The sequence below is a fragment of the Hyperolius riggenbachi genome, chromosome 3 (assembly GCF_040937935.1).
Source record: "Hyperolius riggenbachi isolate aHypRig1 chromosome 3, aHypRig1.pri, whole genome shotgun sequence".
Classification (NCBI taxonomy): domain Eukaryota; kingdom Metazoa; phylum Chordata; class Amphibia; order Anura; family Hyperoliidae; genus Hyperolius; species Hyperolius riggenbachi.
This window is the reverse complement of record NC_090648.1, coordinates 338,942,909-338,968,525: the sequence shown is the minus strand read 5'-3', so window position 1 is coordinate 338,968,525 and position 25,617 is coordinate 338,942,909. Positions and strand designations below refer to the sequence as shown.

The 25,617-nt window shown below is 41.6% G+C and overlaps 1 protein-coding gene across 2 annotated transcripts in view; it reads right to left on the bottom strand.

Moving 5' to 3' along the window:
• SLC41A2 (solute carrier family 41 member 2) overlaps positions 1-25,617 on the bottom strand; it is a 184,229-nt gene that overhangs the window by 61,108 nt on the left and 97,504 nt on the right. For both annotated transcript variants that reach the window (XM_068276912.1, XM_068276913.1), the window contains exons 5-7: positions 21,914-22,058; positions 19,740-19,886; positions 8,011-8,158 (exon numbers count right to left, since the gene is read on the bottom strand). In XM_068276912.1, coding sequence (XP_068133013.1) covers positions 8,011-8,158; positions 19,740-19,886; positions 21,914-22,058 — 440 coding nt within the window. The remainder of the gene's footprint in view (positions 1-8,010; positions 8,159-19,739; positions 19,887-21,913; positions 22,059-25,617) is intronic.

Genomic DNA, 25,617 nt, shown 5'->3' with positions numbered 1-25,617 from the left:
TTACTTGTTATGTAATAAAGACGGTTTACACTTAGATGTGCCGTACATCTCTTTCATGTCACTATCCTACTGGACTCCCCTTTGGTGAGTCTCTGCGATCTCAGGATATCTACTATATTCCGGAGGAATCTGTAGTGTGCAACATCGCTGGTGAAACGACACCATTTGAAAGTTCTGCGGACCACCTATCAAACTCGTTTACAACCTTATAATGTGGGTTGTTGGAATCTGGTAAGCCTTGCTTCTTTACCCTTTTGTTCGAAGATCCTGTATACCAAAAAATGATGAAAGCTGTATTACTATAGACCTGCGCTGACTTTATATATTCAGATAAAATACCTCGGTATCCAAATTACTCCAAAGGTTAACTCCTTCTATGCCCTCAATATAGAACCATTACTTATCAAAATCAAAGATAAACTTAGAGCCTGGGCTACTTTACCACTGTCTCTTATTGGACGAGCAAATCTTATAAAAATGTGTATCCTTCCAAAATTTGTTTATCTTTTTAGACAAACCCCTGTCAAATTACCAGCTAGTTTATTTACTACTCTCGACGCAATCTTCTCCTCATTTATATGGAATAATTCCTCTCCACGAATTGCTCTATCCAGTTTGCAGCTCCCAGGTGATCAGGGGGGTATTGCTTTCCCCAAGCTTAAATTCTATTATTGGGCGGCTGTTCTATCTACAATATACTGGTGGTTTGAACAATCTCCTTACAATCCAGCCTCTGTTCTAGAAGCGGCAATTATTGGTTCTCCGCTGGCTCTTGCCAGCTTACCATTCCATGGTTATAAAGCTACTTCAGCCATTACTGTTCCTATGATTACCACTGTTCAAGTATGTGATGAAGCGGGTAGATATCTTTCCGGCAAGGAGCAGTGGTCCCCCTTTACGCCTTTGTGGAATAATGCCAGACTTAAAGAACTTCTTACTATTCCCGATCCGTCGATTTGGGCTGAGAGGGGGATTGTGAAATTGAGGGATATCACTGAGGGAAATGTGATCAGGCAGTTTGATGACCTTAAGACTCAATTCTCATTACCTAATTCGATGTACTTTCGCTATTTGCAAGTACGTCATGCCTTCCAGTCTCAATTCGCCTCCCAGAGGCTAGTCATTCTTTCTAATCCAATTGAAGAAGCCTTGAGCCACTCTGGTCAGGCTGGCCTCATTTCCCTCATTTATGGTATCCTTACTGGTGCTACTACCCCTATTAAATTAAAGGCCTATTTAGTTTGGAAAAAAGATATGATTGATCTAACTGAGGTGGAGTGGGCTGAAGCTATCCCACATTTAGCCTCTACCCCAATAGCTGCCCCCCATAAGCTGATAGCACTTAAATATTTATATCAAGTCTACTTTACTCCACTTAAAGGGAACCTTAACTGAACGGGGGGTAAAGAGTTTCACTTACCTATGGCTATTACCAGCCCCCTGCAGCAGTTGTGTCCTCGGAGCCGCTCTGGAATCCTCTAGTCTCCCGCTGTCACTTAGTTGCCGCATTCCGCACGTGTAGATATGCGGCAACGCGTATTTTTGTACGCGTTGCTGTCTGCAACAGCGCTAATTGTAGTAGGGAATGCGTCCAATAATACGCATGGCGGCCGGCCGACTGGTGAGTCGTCAAAAACTAAACTAAGCGACAGCGGGGGACCGGAGGATTCCAGAGCGGCTCCGAGGGCACAGGACTGCTGCAGGGGGCTGGTAATGGCCCCAGGTAAGTGAAACTCTTTACCCCCCGTTCAGTTAAGGTTCCCTTTAAGCTCTCTAAGATTCACCCAGATCATCAAGACAAATGTTGGAGATGTGGCAACTCCGGTGCTGGCTTCCTTCATATTTTCTGGAGTTGCCCTGCTATTCAGTCGTATTGGGAAGCAGTATATATACTATATACTATATACTTATTACTGACCTTGTGGTACCTTCTGTCCCTTCCACCTCTAAGGCCTAGTGCACACCAGAGCGTTTCTGCTGCGGTTTGCGATCCGCTTGCGGGTGCGCATCCGCTAGGGTAATGTATTTCAATAGGCTGGTGCACACCAGAGCGGGAGGCGTTTTGCAGAAACACATACTCCCGGGCTGCTGCAGATTTTGGATTGCGGATGCATTTCTGCCTCAATGTTAAGTATAGGAAAAACGCAAACCGCTCTGAAAAAACGGCACTTCAGAGCGGTTTGCCAGGCGTTTTTTGTTACAGTAGCTGTTCAGTAACAGCTTTACTGTAACAATACATGAAATCTACTACACCAAAAACGCTTCACAAAACCGCAAAATGCTAGCTGAAACGCTACAGAAAAAGAAGAAAAAGCGTTTCAAAATCTGCTAGCATTTTGCGGATCTGCTAGCGGTTTTTGGTGTGCACTAGGCCTAAGAGCCTATTGCTAGGTATTTTTAGCACTAAAAACCTTTCTGAACGCAGAGCATTCCTAGCAAGGCTATTGTTATTTTATGCCAGAAGGCAAATTACGCTGAATTGGAAAAATACTAATCCTCCCAAACTACAAGACTTTATATCTTCAGTTAACAACGACCTACCAGTTTATAAAGGCGTTTATGAGAACAGGGGCTCCAGAAAGAAATTCTATAAAATATGGACCTGCTGGATGTCTAAATTTAAAATTGATATGTAACTCTCTCTTATATGGAATGATGTATATATTCTGTATTGATTTGTACCTTCTTTAACAACTTTTAAATACGTTTGGCCATGGTGCTCTTTGATGCAGATCAAGAACTTTGGGCTTCGGCCCAGGACTCTAGGACTGATGGGATGGGGCTGGGGAAGGGTGTGGGATGTTTATAGGTTTGTATTGTTTTCTTGTTAAAAAAAACAATAAAAATTGTTTACCAAAAAACTTGGCCGAGGTGGCTGGTTGGGGCCATCTCAGCTGAAAGCCTAGCATGTATACGTTGACGAAAAAGCTGGAGAATTGGCTCATCTTGAGTGGGCACATTGTTCCTCTCCTTACCATGCCCGCCAAAAGGCAACAGTCATTATGTGTGTATATGCACCTTCAGTAAAAACTGATAGTCCTGCATAACTATTAACACTTGAAAAATGTTTAATCTAGCCTTGGTGACCCCCTATAAATACTGAACTATTAGGAAAGGAAGTTCCAGTAACTCCTTCAGTAGCAAGTCAGGATTGTGTGGAACGTGAAATAGATTATGGACAGACAGGCACATATTTCCCTATGTTGAAACGCCACTGTACCTAGGATCCTATTTCTATTGAATTGCAATAATTTAGTGAGAACGTAGTGAATGACCATCATCTCATGTCAAGGGTACACACAAAATAGACATTGCAACTCTTGACAATCAGATTCACAACCCATCTAGTACTTGATCAGTGAGGTCATAGTGGGAATATTTACAAAGTCAGGGAGCAGTGGCTTATTCTGTACCAATGACAATAAAACAAATTAAGAACCAAGGATATTTCATTTATGATTATTGTCCTACCAAGGTGCCATGGAATGATTTCCGTTCATACAGTCTCAGGCTGTCATATATGCAGGGGAGGACTGGGACCTTTTGGCCTGGAGGGAAAACACAAACTACAGTCCGGGTTTCATGGCAGCCTCAGCCTAAATGACGTCACATGCGCCCCACGTGCTATATACCGGTAGTCACATGGTCATGCCAATGCAGAAATACAGCAAGGATACTAGAGGGACAGCATGACAGGTAAAGTATAAATGCACAGGCACCGTGGGGTACATAATAGATTTTGAGGGAAAATGCCGGGGTTTCCATTGCGTACATAGTTTAATATTATTGCACTTAACGAATACATTGGCCCGAGATTTCCCAGCATCTCAAATTGATACATTCAACTACTTTCCACCCAAAATAAGTCAAATTGTTGATTGGGCATGCTTGTGGCGGCACAGATTTTCATCCGATTGGATAGTTATCGAAGCAGTTGGTGGATCGGCCAGCCCTAAATCATTAAAGGAGAGGCAGCCTGGGGGGAAATCTCCCCCCTTCCCCCCTGGCCAGTCCTCCCCTGCATATATGGTTTGGTTCAAACACGCAATGCTTACAAATTCAGCAATACATATATGTAATCATGTATATTGATACAACAATCTAAAAATTCATTGCAATGGCAAAATCTGAAGGGTACCTAAACTGGCATGTGAGATGATGAAATAAACATGGGTACATATGGTACCAATCCAACAAGGAATAGTCTGAAGTCCCATACTATTTCCTGTACTAAAAGTGTTAGGGCCTATTTCCAATAGTGTTAAATCCGGCACAAATTTGCAGCGTTTTCCCGCAGACATGGGCTTGCTGTCCAGATTGCACCCACGCAGCGGATTCAGGCTGCACAATAGAATGGGAGCTGTAGCCGAATGGGAAATGGTTGCGGCTCCCAGTGGAAACCAGCCCTCAGATTTGTGCTTGGAAGAACAAAGAGAAATCGAGAGCCCAATATGGTGTAGTATTGTTAAGTTGGTTGTGGTTTAAAGCAAAATATTAATAAATACTTACAAACATGGGTTACCCATAGGCAACCACTTCAAATGCAGGTGGGGAGTATTAGAACCTGACCCCACTCAGGTTATTAAGATGTCGCTCTCTGTAGATAGGAAACGGGGTAGCACCCCTCCACCGAGGGTGGAATCAAGATTTCAGCAAGGCTTGGTGTACAGAGGCGCCAGAGTAGAATAAAAATGTTTAAAAAACGTCTAAAAGAGGGGGATGTTCAGGTGGACTTACCTCCCTCAAAAATATAGAACTCAATTGAGTCACAATATATCAATACAAAAAACGTTTTATTTAACTCCACTTAGTGCAACGCGTTTCGCAGGTGTGGTCCTGCTTCATCAGGCAAACAGGAGTATAACTCAATGGGTCTAGATGCAGAAGTGAGCGCCTCTGTCAATTACCAGAGTCAATCACAGAGGCGCTCACTTCTGCATCTAGACCCATTGAGTTATACTCCTGTTTGCCTGATGAAGCAGGACCACACCTGCGAAACGCGTTACACTAAGTGGAGTTAAATAAAACGTTTTTTGTATCGATATATTGTGACTCAATTGAGTTCTATATTTTTGAGGGAGGTAAGTCCACCTGAACATCCCCCTCTTTTAGACGGTTTTTAAACATTTTTATTCTACTCTGGCGCCTCTGTACACCAAGCCTTGCTGAAAAGCCCTCAGATTTGTTATCTATGCAAATGGGGCAGTCAAACAGAAAGCTACATTCAGCCAAAAGTCCTGAATTGTAAATACAGCAAAGACACCATTATCCAGAATTCAGGCAACCGGAAGTCTCAACTAACAGGCATGCTTAAGGGTTAATGGGGATCTCTGTTGGGGGGCTTTCTGTGGGTGCTGCCAGCAATGTCTGGCAGTCTCCTATCTCCCGCGGGCTCCTAACGGCTTCTGGCATCTGTGTACGGAAGCCGAAGTGTCACATGACCTGATGTGGGTCAGCTAACACTCCAGCTTCAGTGCACTGGGGAAGCTGGAAAGCCGCTCTAAGATAGAGGGAGATTGCCAGACATCGCTGGAGCCTCAGTAAGTACTGTATTTTAGGGGAGAGGTGTGTGCTATTTTGGCCGGTTGGTCAAGCAACTGGCAAGCACATCAGGCGATCCCGCTGGTGCTGGATACCAGGGACTTTGCTGTAGAAAAAAAAAAGTAATTACAGGTTTTGCAATTGAATGAAGCATATTTTACCTCAGCCTATCATAACATATTACTTGTTTCAAGTACTACACATACAATTCATTATCTCAAAAGTTAATTTTAAGTTTAGGTTTGCTTTAAAGTGGACCTGAACTCTTGCACAGGACACAAGGAAAACACAGAGAAATGCACCCTGTATGTATTTAGAGCGCTTAGCCTGTGTAATCCCCCCTTATCTGTGACCAATCACAACTGTAATTTGATCTCTTAGCTGTGTCAACTGACTGCCTTCTAAGAGCAAGCAATTTGTAAACACAGGATGTTAACCCTATGTCTGCTTCCATGAAAGCAGGAAGGAGACACTGCAGATTTTTTTGCAGGATTTGTATCAGCTATAACAAAGAAATGTTTTTCTTTAAAGGTTATTATGCTTGTTGCTTATCTTTTTATCTTTTAGAGCAGAAAGGAAGTTCTGAGTTCAGGTCATTTTTAAAGGATACCTTAATCCAAAAGAAAATGTAAGAATGGGGGCTTCCCAATGCTTTCCCCATTTGCCTTTGACGACGGCGTCCCCTGTTACTCTGTACCAACCCACTGAAGCTACTTCCTGGTTGGGAGGGTTTGGGAAGACAACGCAGACCCTGCTTGGCGAAGTGTGTCCTAGACTGGACGCCCGCAGTAGAGAGGAATCTGTGCATGCGCACTATGTAGTTGTGACGTAATGCGCAGACCGCTCCTGGCCACGGGTGTGCGATCAAGGACGCATGTTGCTGGGTAGTGCCTGCGCAGTCTCCGACGACCCTACCAGCCTGGAAGTAGCTTTGGAGGGTCAGTACAGAGTAACGGAGAGCGCCGGAGAACAGGGGAGTACCGGTGGGCATGAGGCGAGCCCACTACACATGCCTGCTCCCTCTGTGCATGAGAGGGCTATCCGGCGTGCACTCCATGCATATACACATTGTGGCTGAGCGTTGACAAATCCACAGTAAAAAATGACTGAGCCCTGGCCAGAGTCGATTAAGGGATCACCCTTATGGGAATCCACCTAGTTAGTCGCCACTGTATTAAACTGCTCAGGTGCGGTTTTTCCATCTATCCCATGTGAGATGGAATTTTTTGATGGTCCCTCTGTGTACATAAACTAGGTTTTTGAAAGGCAGGGTGTTATCTACTCTCTTTATCCAACTCTGAAGTGATGGTGGTGTGGGTGCAAGCCATATCAAATAGCCTCTCATATCAAATAGCGTTTGGTCAGAAAGGATTTAAGGGGGGCTTTCAACTCGACATCTTGAATTACACTTAAGAGACATAGCAACAGGTCTCCATTCATCGGGCATCCCGGAGGCTGACATATTTATTTTGTTTTAAACAATACCAGTTGCCTGGATGTCCTGCTGAAGTTCTGCCTCTAATACTTTTAGCCATAGACCCTGAACAAGCCTGCAGATCAGATGTCTGATAAACATCTGGCTAGCTTATTTCAAGTGTGTGTTTCAGACACTACTGATGCCAGAATGATCAGCAGGACAGCCAGGCAACTAATATTGTTTAAAAAGAAATCAATATGGCAGCCTCCATATTTCTCTCACTTCTAAGTGTGTGATTCAGACACTACTGATGCAAGAAATATCTGCAGGATGCCAGGCAACTGATATTATTTAAAAGGAAATAAATAAGGCAGCCTCTATATTCCTCTCGCTTAAAGAGGAGCTGTTAGGTATAAGGTCTCAGAGAAAATAAACACATATATCAGTAGCTAAAGATTGGCTGTACTTACATTACATATGCATTTCACTGTCCACGTTTGGATTTCACAGAATTTGTATATAGTATATGCAGAGAATGATGCTCCTGACAGCTCATGGCAGGCTCCATGTTTTTCTGTCAAATGTGTCCTCATGTCCTGCCTGCTTCCTGATCACAGATAAGCTCCTACTTGAACAACACAGTGTGCAGTGAATATTAATGAGCCATGTGGCTAGGAACAATAGCTCCTGCAGTGTACAATGACTCCTGCAGTGTACTCTGCCCGAGATTTATCAGTGCTACGCGATTACAAGCTGCTGTAACGTCTCATTAGCAGCCGAGGGGAGAGCCCCAGAATGCTTTGCAGTATGGTATGCGGCTTGCGTCTTCTTAAGAATAACAGACTTGCTGATAAGCACACATCAAAGGTAACTGAGATTTTTATCTTCACTAATTGCTTTTGGGCTTCCTTCTAAACTGTTTAACACAGGAGAATAGAGGTTTAAATTAGCTTCTGCAGCCTGACAGTTACTCTTTAAGTTTCCCTTTAAGTAAGACCTTTACAATACATGACTGAACAGTAATACAGGGAAACCAAAAGTGGGACACCTACCTGCTAATGAGCATTGCAGTAATGACTGGCTCCCAGCCTGAGTGCAGGACAATCCTTGTTGCTGGATGTTTGGATGCTACTACAATCCAAATTGGAGTCAGAGCCACAAAGAAAGTACCAACCAGGGGGGATACAAATGAATATGAATCTATAAAAAAAAACAAAAAAAAAAACAAATAGCAGTGGTGAAATTTCGTATTTGCTGACAAACTCTCAATGTATGTATGGAAAGACTACAAGGTAGTTACTAAATAAGCCACCTGACAGCTGGGGGTACGTTGGGTGTCCCAAAATTGAGTGCCATTACCACCGAGTTGTTGAGACCCCAATTCTCTTCCAATTAAATAAAATGATAAAATCAGAGGTCGATTGAGCAGCTGTAATATCGAAGGGTGTATCGGCACCTTTAGTCTAGAGCAGTGTTTCTCAAACCTGTCCTTGTGACTCCCCAATGCGGTGTGTTTTGCAGAAAACCTCACCTATGCACAGGTGGGGCAATTAGTGTCTCAGCTACATGGAATCCACCTAGCGGAGACACTAATTACCCCACCTGTGCATAGGCAAGGCAGCCTGCAAATCATGCACCATTGGTGAGTCACGAAGACAGGTTTGAGAAACATTGGTCTAGGTCTTTCAAAAAGGCACAGCTAGTGGACAGATACAGCTGCCAGCTAGAGTTGCTCTTGTGAAGCAGACCTAGAGAAGCATGTGATCTGTGATCTGATGAGAGATTTGTAAGATTCTGATTAGCTGTGATTACTATCTAGTTTAGTCTACACAGGAAGTAGAAGTGACAAGTGACATGGCCAGCAAATCAGGAGCTTAGAAACTGACGATCACACACTTCTCCGGGAGCTGTGCCACATATGAGCAACTCTACTTACATCTGCCATTTTGGCTGGGTGATTGTAAACTACTCCCATTTTTCTCCATTGTGGAAAAGTCCCCCTTGCATGCATTTTACTAGACAGCAGATTGCATTGCTATTCATTGAATGAGTGGCACTCCACTACTCTAGACCAGCAGTGAGTGTAATGGATTCATGAGTGTTGCATTAAAATGCAGTCAATGCTTATGACTAGTGTGAACAAAGCCTAAAGTTGTGTATGTATATGTATATATGTGTGTACACACACACACACACACACACACACACACACACACAGTAGAATTTCATTATGGTAAATCTCCGGATATTAGTAAAATCAGTCCTCCAGTCCCAGCAAATGTGGCTGTATACAACTTCTGATTTAGTAAACTAATCTTCCTGGTCCTTTGTAGTTTACTATAAAAGGATTCAATGTATAGTAGAGAAGGTTATCGGGCACTGTGTCCCAACTGTATAAGGCCACAGAGCCTCTGAAGATGTTTGGATAAGCGACACTGTCATTAGGCAGGCCGCTGTTCCAACAGCTCTCATAGAACCCAGTGCTGAGAGTAAACACATAGCCATAGTGCTTGTTTCTTTTACTCATTTAAACATTATATACGGTATATACTGTACATATACACATACACACATTCGGCATTTGTCAGTGAGGTTATATAACGTGCAGAAAATACTCTGCTGCTGATGGAGAATTACTTAAAAATCTGCAATCAGAAAACTACTTGATGATATCTAATACATGGTGCATCATCAATGTGTTGCTTAGATTACAGTACAGTATTCCTTAAGACTAGTCACAGCAAAAACTACAGTAAGTAGAAGACATTATTTGAATTGCTCCTTCGCTAACTTTTCACAGTTCAATTTATATTAAAAGCACAATTACATAACCATCCAGAACAATTACTCAGCTCAGAAAATAACATACAACCTGTAATTTTGTTAAAAGGAATAAAACCTTTCCATTTATTCCAATAAACCAAAAAAAAAAATCTATCGGATTCTGAAGATCAGGGAATCAGAAGGTAAGCTCTTATATGTGTTGCCTGCTTACAGTAGACATACCAATAAGGAAGAAAAAATATATAAATAATAATAACAATAATAACAACAATAATAAAATATATATATATATAAACAGATGCAAGCAAAATGTTGTCCTGATGCAGAAAATTCATCTATATAGCAACCCTGTGTTATTGAAGCAAGAAGAGAAGAGAAAGAAGAACGTGATATAGTATATACAAAAACATACACATTCCATCTACTTTACTGAAAGCACACCGTGACATGGGGTCATCATTGTTAATGTAGGACTCCATCATTTGATGTCATTGTCCACACCCACAACTGACCACACAATGTAGACACATGCCTCGACCACCTGAAGCTTGTAAATAAAGACACATGCAGTGTCAACAGACTTACACACACGTGTGTGTGTGTGTGTGTGTGTGTGTGTGTGTGTGTGTGTGTGTGTGTGTGTGTGTCTGTGTGTGTGTGTCTGTGTGTGTGTGTCTGTGTGTGTGTGTCTGTGTGTGTGTGTGTCTGTGTGTGTCTGTGTCTGTGTGTGTCTGTGTGTGTGTGTGTCTGTGTGTGTGTGTGTCTGTGTGTGTGTGTGTGTGTGTCTGTGTGTGTCTGTGTGTGTGTGTGTGTGTGTGTGTGTGTGTGTGTGCCTGTGTGTGTGTGTGTGTGTGTGTGTGTCTGTGTGTGTGTGTGTCTGTGTGTGTGTGTGTCTGTGTGTCTGTGTGTGTGTGTGTCTGTGTGTGTCTGTGTCTGTGTGTGTCTGTGTGTGTCTGTGTGTGTGTGTCTGTGTGTGTGTGTCTGTGTGTGTGTGTGTCTGTGTGTGTGTGTCTGTGTGTGTGTGTGTGTGTCTGTGTGTGTGTGTGTGTCAGTGTGTGTGTGTCAGTGTGTGTGTGTGTCAGTGTGTGTGTGTGTGTGTGTCTGTGTGTGTGTGTGTGTGTGTGTGTCTGTGTGTGTGTGTCTGTGTGTGTGTGTGTGTCTGTGTGTGTGTGTGTGTGTGTGTGTGTCTGTGTGTCTGTGTGTCTGTGTGTCTGTGTGTCTGTGTGTGTCTGTGTGTGTGTGTGTGTGTGTGTGTGTGTGTGTGTGTGTGTGTGTGTGTGTGTGTGTGTGTGTGTGTGTGTGTGTGTATGTGTGTGTATGTACTGAACATGCATACATCACCATGACCAAGTAACAATACACCACTACAGCATATATGCACCAAAACCCAAACAGGTACTTCCACTGTATTTAACGTATAAATAAAGGTGCTTATTGATCAATACACCTTACTGCTTGCAAACTGAATAACTCTACCCCTCTCCCCCAATTAATCTGACTTAAAGAGGTCTAAAACTCAACATTCCTTTGTTCTAAAACATTATTTACAGCCTTAAACCTACTATAAAAAACAAAAACAAAACTGTAGCAGAACAGCATTCAACAGTTAAACACTGCACTTTGTTCTGCAGTAGACAGCTCCTTCAGCTTGTGATCCGCATCTGAAGAGGTGATAACATTATTTTTTGTTTACGTTCCTCTGTTGCTACAATTAGGTACAGCCAGCTGTGCTGAAACGGAACTGCATTGAGCTGACAAGCACAGACATATGAGAAATTATCACTAGATAGCTGCTGTATTTATATATTTAAGGCCCCAGGACCGTCTGGTCTCAAAGGGGTTAGAAAGCTACGAACATGCTCGTTGCCAATTCCAGCGGCACTATTAACTAGGAAAGTGGGCGGGACCGAGAAAATGGGTTGTTTTGCTGTTTTTCATATGTACTTTAGCCAATATGGCTGCTTGATACTTAGCAAGTACCTGCACACCCTTTTCATGTTTGTGTTACTTAGGTCAGATTTCCCTATAACATGACCACTATATTGTTCATCTACTGTATTCTCTACTGCCCATCCTACAGTCATACTACCACCCATTATGAGCTCCTAATGCTATTTTAACCCTCTATCTCTGTCCCATCCCCACTATGTACTCCTCCAATTCATTTAAACATCTTACTTTTCCTTGTTCTATTCCTCCCCTAAAATACTGCACTTCACAGTTGTCCACCAGTCTCAAATTCCTTGCTCACACACCTATCCTATAATCCCCACTGTATGCCTGAAACACCAATTGCCACCATCTAAAATGTGCTGCACCCAATGGGCAGATATTTGCTAGATAAAATTCCCAGAGAAATACAATGCGCCAAACAACAAAGCAGTGTCTTATCTGTCATTAGAATGTGATCAATATGTAAGCAGCTAAAAACACATAATTATCTGTAATAATTAATCAGTGATATTAGTCCTCAAACGTGATTATGGCACATTCTTCATGCCTGATTTTTTTTTAATAGTAATGTTCTAAAATTAACATCCGTAGTACAAGAAATAATGTATTCTCAAGTGCAATTTCTGTGTCTCACCCATAATTGCACTCATAGCAGGGTACTTAACAGATGGCATTTTATCAGGGCACGCTTTATCCTAACATAATTCCAACACTACAAATTCAATTCAGTTTATAATTTATTAAACAAGTGTGATGACCTATTGTGGACCGTAACCATAGCAATCAACCAAATATTAACCTTTAAAATACTAGAAGGCGGTTGTATGTCTCCGAAATGCTTTTCTTTTTTTTCTTTTTTTTTTAATGAAAACAGTTGTAGACCTTTGTATTATTACAAATAAACCTATATTTTGGCCCGATTAGACAACAAAGGGCTAAAATTGAAGTGAATTTTTCTGTTCATGATTTTGGATTGTCATCACGATCAAAATACTGAACCGCAATGTTGGTTCTTAGTCAATGTCAATCATAGTGCTGATCAAAAAAAACAAAAAAACAAAGTTGAATGGTGTATGTATAGACATTTAACAAACATCTCAAGCTTCTAGTAAATTAACCACCTGCGAGCTAATTGGTCAGCAGTTACCATAATACCCATTACAGAGACTTCATAGATCAGTGGAGATTAACATGTTAGCCAATTGACTGCTCACCACTGTTTACCATGTATTACGGAGCTACAAGATAACCATATTTAGCCACGTTTCTTCATAGGGCCATTACATTTTGTTTTTAGATCTCTTTCTCATAAAGCTTCAACTGGTGAAGTATACAAAAACAGTTGTATGAGGTGTTTCAGCCAATCTCTTTCTCTTGGTGATTGCTTTCAGTAGTCTCCTTCTAGGGCGATCGTTAACCTTTAGCATGTTCTGGTAAAATATATAGCTGTTTCAAACTCTCTGCTTTGTTTTGCAACTGAATATTTTACAACAGACTGGCACGACTGCCACTTAAAATTCAATTTTAAAAAGAGAACCTGAGGCTGTTTGTGTGTGTGTGTGGGGGGGGGGGGGGGGGGGGGACATAGAGGCATGTTCTCTGCCTCATGACATGCCTCTGTGTTCCCACTGTGCCACTCTCTGCCCCCCCCCCCCCAGCTACAGCCCCCTTACGACCGCACTATGACCCCCCGAGATTAGCAACAATATTTGTCGCCATCTCGAGGGTTAACATGTGGGAAAGGAATTATCTGTTCAAAACGCCCGTTAGGGGCATTCCTGCAGGGTTTCCAGAGCTGCCATTGGGCATCTCTCTCTCCCTGGCCACGCCCCCTGCATGCTGGGAGAGAGAATCTCTTCTTGCAGCGTGAAAGTGGGCCAGTGCGGCTCACCAGAGCGGGGAAGAGAGGCGGTTTTGGCTACCTGATACCCTCAGCCCACCAGATCACATAACCTAGTTTTTTTTTTATTTCATGAGCCCTCCTCTCTTAAAGAGACTCTGTAACAACATTTTCAGCCTTATTTCTTCTATCCTAGAAGTTCCTATACCTGTTCTAATGTGGTCTGTCTTACTGCAGTCTTTCCTAGTTGCACAATGGCTGTATTATCTCTGTTATATAATTTAATCTTCTTTTCTTTGTCAGCATTGTCGCTCAGGCACTCAGGCAGGAATGTGCTGCTCTGCTGTGATAGGATAGAAGTTATACACACCCTCTCCAAGCCCCCTCCAGGCTCTGTATAAGTCACAGACTGAGCTTCTCTCAGCCTATCACATGCTGGTTAGCAGCCATGTCTTTTGTTTGTAAACACTGCCTAAAACTGGCAATTACAAGCCAGGATTGCAGCAGGGAGTGGCAGAAACAGCACAGAGGGGCACAGGATAACATAATGAATAGAATGGAATGCTTTTTATTGTAAGAATTTTAGAGTACAGATTCTCTTTAAATAATGGAGCCCTTAAAGCGGAATATAACCCTACATTTCAACTTTGCTCTAAAACATTATTTACAGTACATTATATGCAACCAGCATTTAATTTTTTTTACTAGACCGGCATTGGAAGGGTTACACGGTGCTTTAAAGTTCCTGGAGATTTCTGCAGACGCATCCGAAGCTGACATAGATACATTTTGTTTACATAAATGTATCTAAGTGTTGAATGTGACTCATCTCTCTGACTGAGAAGGAGTTGGAGGACAGCCAAAGAGTGTGTAACATTTCTCAATAGATACAGATTACTAAATAGAATGTAACAATCTGAACTTCTGCATATCTCTCCACCGAACTTTAAACCTCTGTGTGTAACCCTTCCAATGCTGGTCTAGTAAAAAAAATGCTTTTTGCATATAATATGCTGTAAATAATGTTTTAGAGCAAAGTTGAAATGCAGGCTTATATTCCGCTTTGAATTAAAAATTCATTTATAGATTACAAATGTATGGTGATGGCACCCAGAGCATATAGAACAATTAAAATAATATAGAGATTGTTGGAGATATTCACCAGCCTCTTTACTGGGCAATTTTCAATTTATTTGCACAACAATTGCACAAAAGTATATGAAGCTCAAAAAAGCTTGTTAGTACTTTATCATGTTCTGCATTCCTTTTTCACAATATCGGCTTCTAAGCTGAATGCTGTTAACATCCCAGTAACCTAATAAAACTGTAGAAATGAAGTGCAGTAAGTCAAGAACAAGGACAAGACAAAACAGATGTTCATAGGTTCAACAAACAAAAAAATCCAGCACAGATTTGATATTATATATAGTGAAACTAGAAATAGAATAAGAAACAGAGGATGATCAATTAATATGCCAATTCCTTACTGCAGCCTTATAGTGCCCATACATGGTACAATTTTATCAATCAGGTAATTTCGTTCAATTATTCCGTTAGATCAAATATAAAGATGTTTCCAACTTGTCCGATGGGATTTTTATTGCTCCAAAAGCAAAAAGAAGTAGAGGTTTCGGGCACCAGTTGAATATGCAAGTCACCTTTAATTAGCACCTGACACCTTCAAAACATACATGCATCAAATCTTTGGCCTTTTATTGAAAAAACAGGATAATCATTCATTTTTCTTGATCGAAGAAAAAAAAAACACATTCTTTTTGACTTTCATTCGATTCAATCATTTTGGTCGAATAAATGGGAAAATCAAACGTTTTTATTATACTGTGTATGGGCACCATTAGTAATGAAATTGATTGTAGCAGTCAGCCAAACTGGAGAGGATGCTGAAGTCCACAATGTTTGTTACAAGGAGGGAAGAGAGAGGTGTGTGTGTGTGTGTGTGTGTGTGTGTGTGTGTGTGTGTGTGTGTGTGTGTGTGTGTGTGTGTGTGTGTGTGTGTGTGTGTGTGTGTGTGTTCAACAGTTTTTTGTTTGTTAATGACACAGTTATGTTTCTCTATTGCTTGCAAATAATGATTTTATTTTTTATGAACTCTTGTTGTGTAACAAGGTTACAAGTTTAAAGTGTAACTGAGGCGATATATGACATGATGAGATAAACATATGTATGTACAGTACAAACATTAGTAACCAGGCTATTTTACTTGTTTCATTTTGCTGTCTGAAATAGTTAATTTCTAGGCATGAAAGTGACAGTCTCTGTCTTGTCGGTACCTTGTTGGGAATATAGTAAACATCATTGATAAGATAAATACAGCCATAAAAGTTTTCCTGGCAGAATACAACTTCTGAGAGCAGAGGGAGATAAAATACAAGAACTATTGACCTTTTTCTAACTCTGGGACCCTTATTAGGCTGGCACTGAGCAGAGGCAACAAAACATCCAATCTAGTTTGTAAATGTTTAAAAATAAAATAAAACCATGGGATAGCTAAAAAAGTCATTTTTAGGAGTAGGAGGATAACTATAATTTTTATTCTAATCACTTTATTTTCACCTCAGGTTCACTTTAAGGCAGATGTCATTATTTTGTATTCAGGTCTACTTGAAATCACTGTGCATAAATGTGTTTCCAATTTGGCATGAAAGCCCCAATTATTTCTGTTGAACAGTGTAAAAAAATTTCACTGCGATTAAATTTTTTATGACAAAAAAACAACAAAACTTCAAAAGAAAGTGAATATTTTTATAGGCACTTTATCTAAACATAGCTATTTAAGGAATATTGCAAAATCATCAGTCAGACCAAGGACTGCCACCACTGCGGATAAACAAAAGGAACCCAAAAACCCTCCACTAAGCTGAAGAGCAGCAATGCCTTCCAAACACAGATGCTGTTTATACGTCACACTTCCATCGCAAATCTAAAAATAACAGACATTTATGAGCACAGACAAATACCCTGAAACAACTAAAAGTAAGATGGATTGCACGGTACTGTACAATTCAGGCTGAATCACAACAGTAAACATTGGCAGCGTACGTTAAAAAAGGGCGCCGGGAAAAAAGGGCGCAGGGTTTTAAAAGATAATCATGAATAACGTTTAAAAAAAAATGTGTTATATTTCGTTTAAAAATAATGTTTTATAAAGTTATAAATCATTAAATAATGTGTATAAAATCGGCAATTTTAAAAACGTTAATCTTCCCTGTTTAAAAATTGAAATTTATAATAACGTTTTATAAAACATTAATAAGAATTTTACTAAAGCTATACCTAACCCTACTCTCACACAGAACCCTCCCTGTACCTATCCCTAACCCCTAGACCCCCCTGTTGGTGCCTAACCCTAAGACCCCCCTGTTGGTGTCTAACCCTAAGACCCCCCTGTTGGTGCCTAACCCTAAGACCCCCCTGTTGGTGCCTAAACCTAAGACCCCCCTGTTGGTGCCTAACCCTAAGACCCCCCTGTTGGTGCCTAACCCTAAGACCCCCCTGTTGGTGCCTAACCCTAAGACCCCCCTGTTGGTGCCTAACCCTAAGACCCCCCCTGTTGGTGCCTAACCCTAAGACCCCCCTGTTGGTGCCTAACCCTAAGACCCCCCTGTTGGTGCCTAAACCTAAGACCCCCATGTTGGTGCCTAAACCTAAGACCCCCCTGTGATAAGCATTAATAATGTTTTAAAAAAATATGGTGCGGTTTTTCGTTTAAAAATGCAAAAAAAAAAAAAAAAAAAAAAAATTGTACGGTTTTTCGTTTAAAAGTAATGTTTTAAAAAATATTGTACTGTTTTTCGTTTAAAAATAATGTTTTAAAAATTATAAATCATTAAATAATGTGTAATCATGAGAAACAGTTATAAAACATTAAAAGTCTCCGGGCGCCGCTTTTAAAACGTTATTTTTCTCCGGCGCCCTTTTTTCCTGTTGGGCGCCGATTTAAACGATATTTATTATGGGAGTGAATGGCGGCGCCCTTTTTGTCCACCTGCCTCATGCGCCCAAATTTCCTGCTTCCACATTGGCATGCAATGCATTAACCACCTGAGCGGTCTGGACGAGCTGAGCTCGTCCAACACCGCCGGAGGTCGCCGCTCAGGCCCTGCTGGGCCGATTTTAATCAAATAAAAAGCAGCACACGCAGCCGGCACTTTGCCAGCCGCGTGTGCTGCCTGATCGCCGCCGCTCTGCGGCGATTCGCCGCGAGCAGCGGCGAAAGAGGGTCCCCCCAGCCGCCTGAGCCCAGCGTAGCCGGAACAAAAAGTTCCGGCCAGCGCTAAGGGCTGGATCGGAGGCGGCTGACGTCAGGACGTCGGCTGACGTCGATGACGTCACTCCGCTCGTCGCTATGGCGACGATATAAGCAAAACAAGGAAGGCCGCTTATTGCGGCCTTCCTTGTTTATTCTGGGCGCCGGAGGCGATCGGAAGATCGCCTCCGGAGCGCCCTCTAGTGGGCTTTCATGCAGCCAACTTTCAGTTGGCTGCATGAAATAGTTTTTTTTTTATTCAAAAAAAACCCTCCCGCAGCCACCCTGGCGATATAATCAGAACGCCAGGGTGGTTAATCACTGCATAGAACAATATTGCACAGAGTCACACATCTCACTGCACAATAAACTGAAAACAAGGCCTCATTCACACTATATGCATTGCTATGAATATTTCAGCAATGCGTACGGTGTATGATCAGCAAGAACATCAGAAGTGCAAAGACTGCGCTGTCCAACGTTTAGACTGTATGCACTGCACATCAGTATGATACAATTTTGCATTACTGCATGCATTTTAGGCAAAACACAGCGCTGATGATCACTACAGTGAATGGGATCAGCAGCGCAACGCACAGCAACGCAGATGATCGCACAGCCATCTGCATTTCCTAGTGTGAACGAGGCCTAAAAGAAAAGTCCTGTGTGATACATGCTGTGGAACATAACTCATAAAAAAATATATAACTATGGTGCATTAAAAAAAAATAAAATATAAAGATAATCCAAATTGTGCATTATGCACTGTATTTCATAAATGTTAAGTATCTTTAGTTAGAAGCACTACTGTAACTGCAATTTATTTAAAGGGCTTGCTTGGTGATCTGGAGGAATAGCACACCAGAAACCAAGTTTCTAAACATACGTGTCAAACGGAACTGCATTAAGTGGCGTGTGGACAAACATTTACTGAGGCTAGGGTGCCTCCTGGTGGTAATAATACAGCACAGCAAAATAGCTTATGCTTTAGTCACTACCATAACAATTAAATGTTAGCCAAAAGGAAACAAATCACAGTCACAGGTTAAAAAGAAATGTAAAAAGAAGATAAATATGAAGGCTGATACTAGAACCTGATTTGGCTGTCATTTTGTAGCGATTTAATTTAGAACATGGAATCTAGATACTCTTTCTGGATCACAGCTTCAAAAAGTCCTTATAGTGATACTGTAGTGAGAGGGATATGGTGGGCTGCCATATTAATTCTCTTTTTAAACAATATCAATTGTCTGGCTCTCCTGTTGACCTCTGTGGATTTAAATCCAGAATTGAGCAGCGTGTCTGTGCAGCAATTATTCCTAAACCGTTTCTCATAACAATGGCTAACAGTTTGGACTATCATTAATTTAGTACCTGTACATAGCTGTGGTATATCAACACCCAGGGCCATCAACTCTGAAATAGCTCACAGGACTATACAGAGTTATTGAGAACTATCCTATTACCCAGTAAGTTTTACTTAATGCCAAATAGGTTTACAATAAATGTGCGGCAAAACAGTTACCTTGCATAGCAGGGTTATGATCTGCAGATTTAAAAAGTAGAGTTAAATGTATTTGCTTTATCTGAATTCTTTGTTGTTATTTTAGTAACTCATGTAGCTTGGCATAAAATTGAGAAGATTTCATTTAGGGCACTTTCAGTCTGCGCAGGTTGCACTGCGATACCGTCACAATGCAATGCTGCAAAATTGGCACACGGCACTTTAGTTTCAGAAGCATACAGTATATTGAAAGCATGCCTTACTGCCACTGTAAATGGACACATTACCCACTTAATGCACAGCAAGAGTAAATTTGTAATAATTACCAGTGCACAAAGTTTTGAGCACTGCACACATCTGTACTTTTCACAATAAACCCATTCTCCCATACAATCATATTAAAAACATCTAGAAAAGAATCATTGGGACTTACCAATACAGCTGTAAAGACCTTGACTTATCCATGCCAATATAGCAAGGGTTATAAGATCCCCAAAACTGGCAGCAATAGGTGTGGCAACATTGTCTGGATTTATTCCGGTTTTCTTCGATCCAACAATGACACCGACCATGATTATTCCTAAATATTAAGGGAAATATTTAGTTACACGTAATGGACAGGTTTCAGATCTCTGTATCATTTAAATAAACGGCAACATTTATATTTTGTACCATATAACAGAAATGTGGATAAACTATCACCGGAAAAAAAAATCATAGACATTTCAGTTAATTTAAAGGGAAACTAAAGTGAGAAGCATGTGGTGGTGGCTATATTTACTTCTATTTAAACAATACCAGTTGCCTGGAAGGCGTGCTAATCTATTTGGCTGCAGTAGTGTCTGAATCAAACACCTGAAACAAGCATGTCTAATCCAATCAGACTTCCATCAGTGCACCAGATCTGCATATGCTTGTTCAGGGTCCATGGCTAAAAATATTAGAGGCAGAGGATCATCAGGATAGCTAGGCAATTTGCATTTCTTAACATGAAATAAAAATGTCAGCCTCCATACCCTTCTCACTTCAAGTGTGCTTTAAGAGCCTGCAACCAGGAACTGAAATCTTTTTTAAAAAGATGTTGGCGACAAGAATGTGTTTAGACCAATTAAAGATTACTTCCAGTATAAAAGACAGAGCCTGTCATATCAGGCTCTATCCTAATGCTGCAGGATCGAGGGAAGTCTTAGGGTTAATTATCTGCTCCCATGTCATTCATTACACAAGTAATGCTCCATCCCCTCTGCAATGCAACCATTTTTCTAAATCTCTTCAGCCACCCTGCCTGCATTGCCATGGCCCACCCCTAACTCAGCAGCTGCCAGTTAGGCCACACCTACTGAACTGGGAGTTGGCCGCCGAAACACAGGTGGGGCAGCCATATCTTCAGCAGCCTTTTTAAGGCTCCCTGCACACTGCAAATCCGTTTTCCGATTCCGATTCCGTTTCCGTTTCCGATTCCGATTCCGTTTCCGATTTTCCTTGAATACATTCAACAGAAAAACGGATCAAAAAACGCAGCATGCAGTTAAGATTAAAAATCTGAATCGGAATCGGATGTAAAAACAGATTAAAAATCTGAATCTGAATCTGATTTGCTTGCAGTGTGCAAGAGGCCTTAAAAGGAGCGATCACTTGCATAATGAATTACGGCTATGCAGGTAAGTAATTAACCCTGACAACACCCCCCCCCCCCTCATCTTGCATAATTAAAGAGAACCCGAGGTGGCTTGTAAGAATGCTATTAGCACACAGAGGCTGGGTCTGCATATAATGCCCAGCCTCTGTTGCTATACAGCCCCCCCCCCCCCCTGCGCTCTGCTGTGCCCCCATAAATCAAACACCGTGCTAGCGACACGCAGCGTGTCGCCAGCAGGCTGTTTACATCTGCCCTATCGCTCTCGCCGCTACCCGCCCACATCCCCTCCCTCCAATCAGCGGGGAGGGAAGGGACGCATGCGGGGAGCGGCAACAAAGAGGTGGCGGGAGAGCGGTGAGAGTGATAGGGCAGATGTAAACAGCCTGCTGGTGATACGCTGCATGTCGCTAGCACGGCGTTTGATTTATGGGGGCACAGCAGAGCGCAGGAGGGGCCGGGGGGGCACTGTATAGCAACAGAGGCTGGGCATTACATGCAGACCCAGCCTCTGTGTGCTAATAGCATTCTTACAAGCCACCTCGGGTTCTCTTTAAGACAAAACCTGTCCTAATGATGCAGGATAGGACATCCTCTGTCTTTTATATTGAAGTACTCTACAAAATACAAAACATGAATGTTTTAGCAAATGAAATATTATTTCTTTGAAAAATTATATAAGCAGCTACGTTGTCTAGCCACAACTGTTAAATATTAAAAATAAAAAATGAACATCATAACCAGATTCCAACTGTAACTATTTGAAGGCAAGCAAAAATGTAAATAGCATTTACTGCACTTTCTTACTTGCCTTCAAATAATTGCAGTTGGACTTGCAGCAACAACCAACACATCCATGTTTTTTTTTTTACTCCAATGAATTGCAATCAGTAGAATATCTGAATTCATATGCAGTGTCTACAGAAAATTAGAAGTAGTTTAGGCCTGTTCTTCACAGCTAGCAAGTTTACCTTGAAGAAGGGATGCAATAAAGGCTGTAGCCACACTGCTGGAACAGAGCAGTATTGCATGATCAAGCCGGTATTTGCCCTCTGGTATCCAGCCTAATATAACTGCTGCAACAGCTGCCAAAAACCCAACCACTGTTGCTTGTACCTAGAGACACAGAGAAGTAGAGTGAGATAAACCAACAATTTCAAACACAAAGTACACCAACATCAATTATGGATGTGTTTGTTCAGGGACTAGTTTTGAGATGGCATCAAAATACTTTTAACTTTTAAGTTTAAAAAAGTTTTTTTTTCAATGTTTATCAAATGTCTTACTGTACCTGATAATTAATACACAAAATGTCCACATTAATTGAACCTGATGGATGTTTACATTATCCTGAATATGAATGGGCAGGTAGCTCCGGTACACAAGCATCTCTTGTGCCTGGACTCCAAAGCTAGAACATATCAAAGCCAATCCTCATATTTTCTCTGATCCGCTAGCAATAACTGTGTCTGGCTACACTGGCAAGGGAATTGTACAGCTTTACAAAGACATGTACTAAAAGATGCTCAAAGAGGTGCCTGGTGTAGAATGCATATAACAGCTCTCTGACGCTTACCATGCTCAATAGCCTATATATTACATTACAGCTAAACTTTGTATTACTTAAAAACAACATGATAATCTACAGCATAGGTCATGTGTGTCTTAATGTGGCTAAAGCTGCCCATTAATAGTGCAATTTTTCCTTCAGATTCGATCTTTCGATGCGCTTTTTATGATCAAACTATACAGAAAACTGCACTGTTTGTAGCGCAAATCAATGTGATATGATTCTTTGGTCAATTGGAAAAGGAAAATTATTGATCTAAAAGTAGGATTTTATGATTGAATCGGAATGTAAAACTTTATATTGTTCTGTTAATGGGAACAATCGATAATTGCCTTCCAATTAGTTATGATTGTTCAAATCTCGGCGAAATATCACATCTGATGAAAATATTGTACTGTTAATGGTCACCTTAATAATGATGCAATATTGATTGTACAAGCTTACTAGATCTATGTAGTAGAAGGGTAAACTGAGTGAATTTATTTTAAATGGTTACTTCATATATTGTCTCTTTTGTTACATAGAAGTGTTAAGATTGTACAATCTTGATTGTTTAACTCGTCGACACCATTAGTGACATTCAGCAGAAATTTAAGTCAACATGCAAAACTCCACTGAACCAGGAAGGAGAAATCATGGTAGCAAATAAAAGCTTATAGCCACCAATCAATTGGGCAGCAGCTGTGATAGTCGATTGCCAGTTTCCAGCTAGCTGATCAGCAGTTAGAGCAGGAGTGTCAGACCCAATCACGTAAGGGGCCAAAATCTAAAGCATAGTTTGAGTCACAGCCAAATTGTTTATTAAAATTTAACATTTATTGAACAGTCTCAAATTAAGTGGCATAACTATAAGGACAGCGGGGGCCTGCTCCTCCCCCTTCTGCAGAGTGGAGCAGTTTAATATTTACCTACTCTGGTGCTGCTTCGGGTCTCCTCTGATCTCACTGAAAGTCACAAGCTCTATCCTGCATACCTCTGGCTCCTGAGGTGTCACTGGGAGAAGGAGAGAAGGAGGTATGGAAGTACAGAGAATGTGACTGCCTGAAAGAACAGAAGAGACACAATGCATTATTGGATCCAAGGAGGCCCCATGCTAATTTGGTTGGGGAGTGGCGTTATTGCTGCACCCCAGCTCAAACTGACAAACTGCCTTACTTTTGCTATTTACAATGATGGACATAGGAAGCTCGAGGGCCACATAAAATGGCAAGGAGGGCCGCATTCTGTCCACGGGTCTTGAGTTTGATCTCATTTACTATCATGGCTTCCACTTCCTTTGTCTCTAGACATATGCAGGGCCATTTTTTGGCCGTGTGGACAGTGCGACTGCACGGGGCGCCAACCAGCAAGAAGAAGGGGGGAGCATGCAGAAGGAGAGGATGTAATCGCTAGGTGCCAGGGAGCCAGTGATGTGCTGTGCAGGCGAACAAAAGAAGAAGATTGCCAGCGCAATCACCTTGACTCCTCCCAGGCTGCCTGCGTCAGACGTTAAGTCATAATCACGTCACCACCACGTGGTGACACCTGATGTCCTGTAGTGGTACTGCAGGCTGTCAGTGCGCAGCGCCCATGGCGGAGTAGCCTGCTGCTTGCCGGGGCTCTCTTCGCTGGTGTTTCTCCTGGTCCCACCTCTCCCTGCTTCTTCCTGGCATGAGCTGCTAATCACACACTAGTAAGTAGGCAGATCTACTTGTTGTGACCTGTGGCTGTGTGACCGTCCCTCTCTTCTTCCGATGTGGCTGCTCTCAGGTAGGGGGCACTCTCTGCCTGCTTGGACTAGTCTGTCTCAGTGACTGCCTCCCTGAGTAGTTATCTTAGGGGAACATGCACTGGGCAGGGGCTCTGGTTGAGGGATCAGGGCCCAGGGTTGCTAGGGTGATAACTGTGTACTTGAGGGGAGGGGCTCTCTGTCATAAGCGGGTGTTTGTGGACCTTCAAGTGCCATGGGGGGGCGTATTTTTTGACAATTGCCCTGGGAGAAATTTAACTCAGAAACTGCACTGGACATATGCCAGAACCTTCTGCTTATTCTCCCGAAGTCAGTAGCTTTTAATCACTTGAAGACTGCAGTGCTAAACCCCCCTAAAGACCAGGCCATTTTTTACAATTCAGACCACTGCAGTTATAACTGTTTATTGCTCGGTTATACAACTTACCACCCAAACAAATTTTACGTCCTTTTCTTCTCACTAACAGAGCTTTCTTTTGGTGCTATTTGATTGCTGCTACGATTTTTAGTTTTTATTATATTCATCAAAAAATACAGGAATTTTGTCAAAAAAATGATTTTTTTTACTTTCTGTGCTGACATTTTTCAAATAAAGTAAAATTTCTGTATACATGCAGCGCGAAAAATGTGGACAAACATGTTTTTGATTAAAAAAAAACCATTCAGTGTATATTTATTGATTTGGGTAAAAGTTATAGCGTTTACAAACTATGGTGCAAAAAGTGAATTTTCCCAATTTCAAGCATCTCTGACTTTTCTGACCCCCTGTCATGTTTCATGAGGGGCTAGAATTCCAGGATAGTATAAATACCCCCCAAATGACCCCATTTTGGAAAGAAGACATCCCAAAGTATTCACTGAGAGGCATAGTGAGTTCATAGAAGATTTTATTTTTTGTCACAAGTTAGCGGAAAATGACACTTTGTGACAAAAAAAATAAATAATAAAAAGTTTCCATTTCTGCTAACTTGTGACAAAAAAAAAATGAAATCTGCCACAGACTCACCATGCCCCTCTCTGAATACTTTGGGATGTCTACTTTCCAAAATGGGGTCATTTGTGGGGTGTGTTTACTGTCCTGGCATTTTGGGGGGTGCTAAATTGTAAGCACCCCTGTAAAGCCTAAAGGTGCTCATAGGACTTTGGGCCCCTTAGCGCACCTAGGCTGCAAAAAAGTGTCACACATGTGGTATCGCCGTACTCAGGAGAAATAGTATAATGTGTTTTGGGGTGTATTTTTACACATACCCATGCTGGGTGGGAGAAATACCTCTGTAAATGAGATTTTTTAGATTTTTTTTTTACACACAACTGTCCATTTACAAAGATATTTCTCCCACCCAGCATAGGTATGTGTAAAAATACACCCCAAAACA